The 8,763-nt window shown below is 39.4% G+C and overlaps 1 protein-coding gene across 1 annotated transcript in view; it reads right to left on the reverse strand.

Annotated features, from left to right (window-relative positions):
- Positions 1 to 4,934, reverse strand: part of ca4a (carbonic anhydrase IV a) — a 9,262-nt gene extending 4,328 nt beyond the window's left edge. Inside the window, exons 1-4 of the mRNA XM_080840050.1 lie at positions 4,821 to 4,934; positions 918 to 962; positions 572 to 736; positions 43 to 188 (exon numbers count right to left, since the gene is read on the reverse strand). Coding sequence (XP_080696176.1) covers positions 43 to 188; positions 572 to 736; positions 918 to 962; positions 4,821 to 4,881 — 417 coding nt within the window. The 5' untranslated portion in view covers positions 4,882 to 4,934. The remainder of the gene's footprint in view (positions 1 to 42; positions 189 to 571; positions 737 to 917; positions 963 to 4,820) is intronic.
- Positions 4,935 to 8,763: the final 3,829 nt, after the last annotated feature.

Genomic DNA, 8,763 nt, shown 5'->3' on the forward strand with positions numbered 1-8,763 from the left:
GTATGCAAGCATGAAGTGTGCCTTGACTGAACGTTGACACACCTCCATGGGGTACTGCTCCCCGTCCACTGTGTGCTCTGACCCCGGTCCTCCGTCTTTGCCCCAGTGCAGATGGAACTGGACAGCCTTGTAGACCCCGTCCAAGTTTCCTCCACGGACAGTTGCTTCGTGCTTGATATCCACTTTAACTGCAAGTGCATACATTCAAACCAAGATTAATTTAAGAACATATTTCATCTGACCACATATATTTTGTAGCTGTGTTTTAGTTGTTTAAAAAACCTAAACCTTTAAACGTAGAACTTTCATATACAAGATTAAAGCTTTGGGTATATCTTCTATAGTGTAAACTGGAAACAGGATGGGATGCCACTGCCGTATCTAGCAGGACATCCCCTGCCTCAGGGTCACCTCAGATAGTAGTACTAAGTTAAAGTTTGTCTTTCCATAGGTTGCAAAGATCGTATATTTTCTAGTGGCAAGAAGTGAGTCCCAGCATGTGCAGTCAGAGATAGGGTGACAGGAGAATTCCACGCATGCCCCAGGAAAGCAAAGAAAACAAAGTCCTTACCGGAGTGGCCATTGTTGGTGAGGGTGGCTTTGAAGGCGTGCTCATAGCCTGTGAACTTGAAGGGCGTGAGGCGCTCATCGGGCAGGGCCCTCTTGGTCACAATGTTAATGGGAGACTGGCTCCTGCCCCCACAACCTCCATTGGCTTCAGCCCACAGCGCTGGTCCTTAGGACAGAGGTCATAAATACAGCCCAGAGTCAGATGGACAAGTGGGCATAAAGGTGGAAGCATTTGAAGTTTGGGATTGGATTTGTGTTTTTAAATGTTCATTTTAGAAAACATGCTCTTAGCAAAATAAGTTGCATAAATCCAGTTTCTAGAGACAAAACAAGACGACTGAACTTACCTTTACAATGCGTCTCACAGGTCACTTGACTTTGATAGCACCAATCTTAATAAAAAAAAAAACAAGTCCATCACGGACAATCAAAGCTGTAAGGTCCAAGGAGAGTGCCGTCTTGAGGATACAGCCTCACCATTAATCATCTTTTCATAGCAATTTGCAGGTAACTTAAACAATGAGATTTCATTTGAGAATTTGACACCTATTGAAATTTTCCAAAATGCGATATCTTCTATGAAGGCTAGTAATTGATTTCTAAATGATGACTAGTCCATTGTGAATCCATGATTGAGTTTAGAACACCATGAAGATCCAACCCAAAAATCCAGCAGAGAACTGCAATGTAGAACACACCCATTGAAGAGTTCCTAAAAAGGTTTTCCCACGATTATCAGACTCAGAATCAGAATGATTTTATCGGCCAAATATATTTTCACATATAGGAAATTGACTTGGTGTGGTCAGCAGGATAATCAGCAGGGTTATCTAATAGTTACAATGAAATAATGTCAATAATCATAGTCAATGCATTGTCAAAGAAAACAATTCTGTTAAAACAATTGAATTTGGGAATACACAGGATTGCTCTCTCGACACAGGAAAGACTGTAGACTTATTTCCGCTGGAAGTTAAACTGCTGTTATTATTTGTTTTAGATTTCAATCATATTTATCCAATCATATTTATCAAACATGTTATCAATAGTTGTTTTGTTTCCTTTTTCACAAACAAGGAATTGTTCCAGCTTTGCCCCATAGTCAACTGTTATCCCCGGTCATACAAAGTACTCAAATAAAGTACACAGGAATTCATCCCATTGTTTTGCATCTCGCAAAGAGACACACAAGTTTTGGGCAGTGGCTTAATCTTTCTGTGCTATCTCAATGTATACAGAGCTTAAACCTTTTCCACTCTAGGGGTCGCATTCTCACATGTTTGTTTGAGAGTGTATTAATATTTCACAAAGGAGTTCCATGTTTCCATCTTTTGCACCACGGCTCCTGCTATCTCAGAGGCCAAATATTTATGAAAAAACACACATGCAATTGGAAAAATTAGGGAAGGGTCCTGCCACAGAATCAGAGTTTAAACAGGTTCCTCTTGTTTTGTGGCACAGGAAGTGCCATGAATCACGCAAAACAACGTTTTTTTTTTTTTTTTTTTTACAAGTGTGCTGTGTTTTCCTACTTTGAAGCTATAGCAATCTATATGAAAAAATAAACTCTGTGGGGAGCTGTTAGTTTTGGTATGTTGGGGTTGGGGATAGGGTTACAATAGAAAGAGACAGAAAGAGAAAGAGAGAGAGATCTGGAACAGGTCCAAGCTGGAGTAACTCCACCGCCCCTAAAACATCAGTCCATTTCAAACACCATCCCTTTAATTCAAACCAGTGGAGCCAAATCCTCATCCTAGTTGGCAAGCTTTTGTGATCATATATATTCAAATTCTCTATGATAACCTTTAACAGATATTCTGTTTACAGAATTCTACCCATGTCCTCATCCAAATGTAGAATATAAGCTCTTCTGAGGAAGCTTAACGTTAGTTTGCAATGAAGTATCTTGAGAGGTTAGATAGCTTATGGCATATCGATCCACACCTAAACACATCCTCATACATATGTCTCGAAACACTTCCAGACCAACCTGCTGCATCTGGGTGAGTGTATTGCAATGCATCGAGTCCCCGATGATGCGCAGAAGCGCATCTATGATATAGAATCGGACATGTTTTCAATGGGCTGTGGGTTTAGGTGAAACGGCTGAATATTATTGAGACTTCATGTCTCTATCCCAACACTGGCAGCATATCTGTTGGAGACGTATTGTTAGAAAATAGTATTTCAATACAGTGAGATTGAGCCAGTTGGAATACTGTCAAACTTGTTCCCCTTTAACTCCGTGACATCATTCAGCAATTCACATTCGCTATCTACTCAGTGGTTTTCACTTTGATCTCTCTAGCTGCTCCGCGAGCAAAGTAACACTGAACAATGGGTCTCAATAGAACAGAGCAAGATCCCAAGAGGTTACCGTTTGAACGGCCAAGAAGTAGGAAACCGACAAAGAAAAGCAAAAGACAAAGAAAAGAAAATAAACATTTTTTCTGCACGTCGTCCAGTTCAGAAAATTATGGATGCCCTATGTGAGGTAGAGCTCTTCCTCCGCTCAATTCAGAGAGATCAAGGCTTTCGCGCTCCTGCACGAATTTAAACATAACATCACACACAATATGCTAAACTGGGACCAGCAGACAAAACAAGTCTGGCTCTATGCATTGAGCGTGTACGTTATATAGGCTATCCATGAAAAGAGAATACTCATATCAGACAGACACGTAAAGTGTGAGAAGGAGTCTTTGTACCTTGCACTATTGTATGCCATTCTAGTTGACATTGTGGAGATATATCATTACTGCGACGTTAGGTATAAGCCCTTGCCGTCACAAGAAAGTGACAGAACAGGTAGCGAATGTTTTCTATTGCCTATACATTTAGGGAGAGTGACTTTACATCTATTAGCCTACGTCTTATATGTGTAGCCGAAAGGTCAATCGTTGTCATCAGTCTTGTTCAGGAACGAGATTAGAGATACGAAAGTAAAAGGGAACACATCTAAAAACGTTTGCTTTTGTCGCTTCTCTCATAACAGTAGCTAAAATAAAATATATATTAGTTTTTTTGTTGATTATTTCAGTTTTTTCCATAGCAAATCGATACTGTCTGAATAAAAGCAACAATGGGTGGATGTGACTCGTGCCCTTTGCCAGTGTGTGTTTCGCCGACGCCGTTATCACGCTGTGCTATGGAGCAGCGGAGCTTTTTGCGCTCTGCCGTTGCCAACACGCGAATCTGTCTCATTGGCTCGTGCTGAAATCGACCAAGAGAGGGAGTGCAGGTGCACAGCGGGGAATGAATGAACACGAATTCAAGTCATTTATATGATTCGAGTGGAGAGCTGTAACAAATCGATGCAGTGGTCTATAAAATATTATTGTTGTAGGCCTATACGTAGGGCAAGCTTTCGTCATTATTTGAATCTTTCTTAGGCTTACGTACCATAGCACACTTACCGTGACATTTAAGTGCCCTTGGCACATAAAACGACTCGGGAGGATATGTCCCTTAAATTTGAATTGCCAACACTCTTGACGTCTTTGACTGGGGGAAATAGCCTACGTTTTAAACCTGAACACATAGGTAGCCTAATATAAACATTAGGCTATATGTGCGCCGTATTTGGTTTTCGCATTTCCACCAATTTTAAATGGCGAAGATGACCCCAGAGGACTTCACTCCATAAAAGTGGGCATGTTCAGCTGCCTAATAACAACGCTGTAAGACACTGCGATGCAAGTCATTGAACTCTGAAGCGGCATATTCTCTTAGTTCATCATCTCCTATTAATCGCAAAATAACAAAATCCTATTCAGACATGTCCCGCCCGGTATGTCTAGTCATTGAGTGCGATATCAAGTTAATTGATTGTTACCATTTGATCAGTTTCTTACAAATTTCGCAATTTTGGAGTAATAGCCTACGTCTCGGAAAGACATGCGTCTTACGAGCAGGTAGGCTTTTTCTTGGTTGAGAAGCTAATTTTAGTATTTGTGTGCATTTGCAAACTATGAGATGTTCAGCAGAATGCCTGCAGAAAAGTTTAAAAAATGCAATCAGGTTACAGTTTTCAATTTACTTGCAACCTAATAGCAATGTAGACTAGAAATTCTTAATTGGTTCAATTAAAGTATTCTGTGCAAACTATAAAGTAAGTAAGACAATGTACATAGGCTGCAATCGAATCCACTTTGGAAGCTCAGATTTCTTGATAACTACAGCACAAGCGAGGGAAAACATACACAGATACATATGTGAAATGTTCATGGAAATACATGCAATAAACTTACCTGCGCTATAGCTCATTTTTAACATGCATGCCATGAAAAAAGACGAAATTAGGAACTGCATCTTGAATACCCTTCTTCACCATATACGAGGCAGCGGTATGGGTTGTGTATTGAATGTGATCACTTTTTCAGGGGGGTCTAATACTCATCTATCACCAAGAGGCACGACAGGAAAGAAGTGTGGCCCCTCCCCTTCGAACGCACCGCAGATACTCATCACCACTCATAGCTTCCCTTCATATGAAGGCTGTCAGATGCACGTCGTGACATTCTATTACAATCTTTTTGTTACGCATGAATTGATACGCAATTTGAGCACTTGCCTTTCCTGGAAAATGGACAAATGTAGAAGTTTCAAGTGCTTTGTAGCAAATATCTTACCTTTACAATCTCATAGACCCCAGGGGCTTAGAATGAAAATGTAAAGAATGCAGTTCATTTTTGCATCAAATTTCGAAAGCTGAATGGTGGCCACTTCTCACTCGCTTACAATCAGCCAGTCATTCAGTCACAAACACACACACACACACACACACACACACACACACACTCTCTCTCTCTCTCTCTCTCTCTCTCTCATGTTTATAATGACTGAATCAAACTGTCTGCATCTGCATGTATGCATTTAGCATTTCTTCGTACAAGCATTATAGCATTATGTAGTTCAGTTACACAGAAGTCTGAAATGTAATAAGATAGTCATATGGGAGGATGGTAGTGTGAATGATCATGCATAATTTCATCATGCTGAAAAAACGAATTATCATATGAATGTATTTTCACATTTGACTACTTGTTTGGCAGATTCGTTAAAAACAACCTTTAAACCATCAGAGTTTTATTTGACCATCCCTATGGAACTACAGAAGCACTATAAAAGCAGAAATTCAAAATACCTTCATGTTATTTCAACAACTTCTGAGGCTTTTGTTCTGACCTACAACAGCTGTCATTGTAATGCTAAAACCAGAGTTAGTTCATTTTACACAATATGTTGCTAAATTGTCCCCATGGTGAAACATCCTTTTATTTTACAGGACTTCCTAATACCTAATATGATGTAAGAGTAAACGTGCAGACTGCCTGTCTCACACTGCTGCTTCATTCATGCATGTACACAGCCAATTATAAAGGATATTAAGGCAATAACTTCACCCAGGTACACAGCTACATAGTCACACCGCATAAGATTAACCCACAACCCTGAAGCGCACTTACACAGGCAGGTTTTACATTTGCACGTGGGTGACATCTACTGGACCTCCTTAAACATCACAGACTGAAGGCATTGCTTGGGAGAGCTGAGAATATAGTCACGAGGATATACCGTACATAGTGCAGCGTTTGATTTGTATTAGGGCCGGGACTTTAACGCGTTAATTTAGATTAATTAATTACACAAAAATGAACGCGTTAAAAAAATTGACGCATTTTAATTGTATCTATTTTTGCACTGCGGAAAGATTCTCACTGGAGGAGTTTCAGACGGACCGATTATACTGGCGCACCAACTAACGCGCATAAATTCGGTTCAAACAAGTTGAACAACAAACCAGTGGAACAGTGAACATGAACAAAGAAGCTGATGAGACCGCGTTGGTTGGCCCAGTGGATGGGACATTTTGTTACAGAAAACGAACGGATGGAAGCGTCGATAAGAACATGGTTCAGTGCAGGCTATGCAACAAGGAATTTGCATATCACCGCAGCACATCGAGTATCACCTCAATGCAAAACATATAGCAGCTAGTGTGGACGTTAAGCCTGACTCCGGGTACAACCCACACACAACCAACACTCCACCAGAGATGTTTTCTAACAGTCTTACAATATTCTGAATGTACTTGAAAGTATTGTGTTTTACTTAAAAAAAACAAAGTATTATAGTTTACAGAAGGTCTACCTATCTATAGGCTACCTGAATTTCTGAAATGTACTACATTTCTAAATATGGTATTGCTACACTTAATGGCAAAAGTTGCACTGGTCTGTTCGACTTGAACAAAAATAAACAATATTTTTGTTGCTTAAGCTTATGTATTCAGTCATTATTCAATGGTATACTAAAAATCCATGTGAAAAAAATGAATTCTCACTGTTCTCAGGTCAAATATTTATATGCGATTAATTTTGATTAATTCATTACAAAGCCTCTAATTAATTAGATTTTTTTTTAATCGAGTCCCGGCCCTAATTTGTATACATGCTAATTTAATGCGGTAACTCACCCACTTACTCACTGTGGATGTCTTTCAATTGCTTTCTTAGAGCTGCTTTATATGGCTGGCAACAGGTAAGTGGAATGGTTTGTGTGGTTTGAGTGTTGCGGCTATGTCGTAGGCACGTGCACAGACATTTTGTTGGGCAGGTGCTCAAACCAAAAAAAAAGGGCACCCATCGCCAAAATTATTCATGAAATTAAAAATAATAACAAATACATAAAAAACGCGGAAGGATATTTTAAACTTACATATTTATTTTTGTTAACAATCTTACTCAAATTATCTTGAACATAATTCAGTCCTACACTCTGTCCTTCCTCATCCGTGATTGGCTCCTCTGAGCCAGGTAGGGTAACTGATTCTACCTCATTTGTTTTACTAGTTGATGGCATGATCCAAGATACAAGCGAGCTAAATCAATGTTGTACATAATAATCAAGAGTGACTTACATAATCTCTGTAAAGCTGGTACACAGTACAAACACATTTTTTACTGTCTTCTGACTGAGTTGAAGCATTAAACATGACAAAAGTCAGTAAACAGTTGGACAAGACTTTGAAATCACGGATTTCGCGAATTTTGTGTTTGTTTAGTTTTTAGGAAACGTCGGACCAGTTGGGGTCTATCTGTGCCCATCAGAATTCTGAGGTCATATCACTATTTGCATTGGTGAAACGTCATGTGGCATTATTTATTACCTGGATGATGTATTAGTAATATTCAACAATTGATGATGACGATAGTATGTCCTGTATTTTGCTTCAGTGTTATTTGCAGACAATCAAAACACAACTATATTGCTAATTCTTGATTTCTGACACAGGCTATGAACCCTCTTGAAGGGGCCTACTGTTTGACACAGAGATGATTAACTCTCTGCTCCGGGATTAAAGGGAGGCTGTGAATCTTGCGTTACAGAATGTGCACTGGGATCAAAGGGCTGAAGGAAACTCTTCTACCCAGGAGGCCATCAGTCAGTTTGGAGGGGTGACATTTATGTACCACTCTGTTAAAATCATAAAAGACTAGGCCACATGGATTGCTTTACACATAACCTGTCTAAACATTACTGAGTGTGTGTGACTACTAGCTGTGTTGTTAAAGGTACAATATGCAACAATTTATGCTTCAGGATTAGGGTTAGGATAAGTAGTTTAACCTTAAAATAACAGCTTAAAAAAAATTGGGGTGCTACAATGACTTTTAATATGGAGAATTGCGTCCGTGCCAATGGCATAGCAGGGTCGATAGGCATATAACTGCGTTCTGTAGTTTTGCCTGCCGATGCCCGCCGACCTGACTTTGATTACCTTCTGCCGATCTAGTAAGTCGCTTATTTGCCGTCTTGCTTAGTCTTGTGTTGCAAATGATTGATGTTTGACTGTGTAAGGACAGTCGTTGAGTAATTAGTTTGTCATAATGTCAAAGTCAGCACATTTCAAGAGATTTCGTTAGTTTTAGCTGCTAGCATACCTTTAGCGAATAGCTATTTATCCTTAATGCACCTTTAAATATCTATTCATGGTTTATTTTTGTTGTTATTAGTTTACAATTAATGTAATTAAATCTCCTTTGTTGTGTATGTATGTGTGTGTGTGTGTGTGTGTGTCTGGGTGTAGCATTCAATAAGATGCATGTATATTATGTCATACAGTATGTCGTACAGTATCTGTAGTCATAATCCAAAGTGATTTTAGCATTTTATTAGCAGAACTATGTA

The sequence above is a fragment of the Sprattus sprattus genome, assembly GCF_963457725.1.
Source record: "Sprattus sprattus genome assembly, chromosome: 1".
Taxonomy (NCBI): domain Eukaryota; kingdom Metazoa; phylum Chordata; class Actinopteri; order Clupeiformes; family Clupeidae; genus Sprattus; species Sprattus sprattus.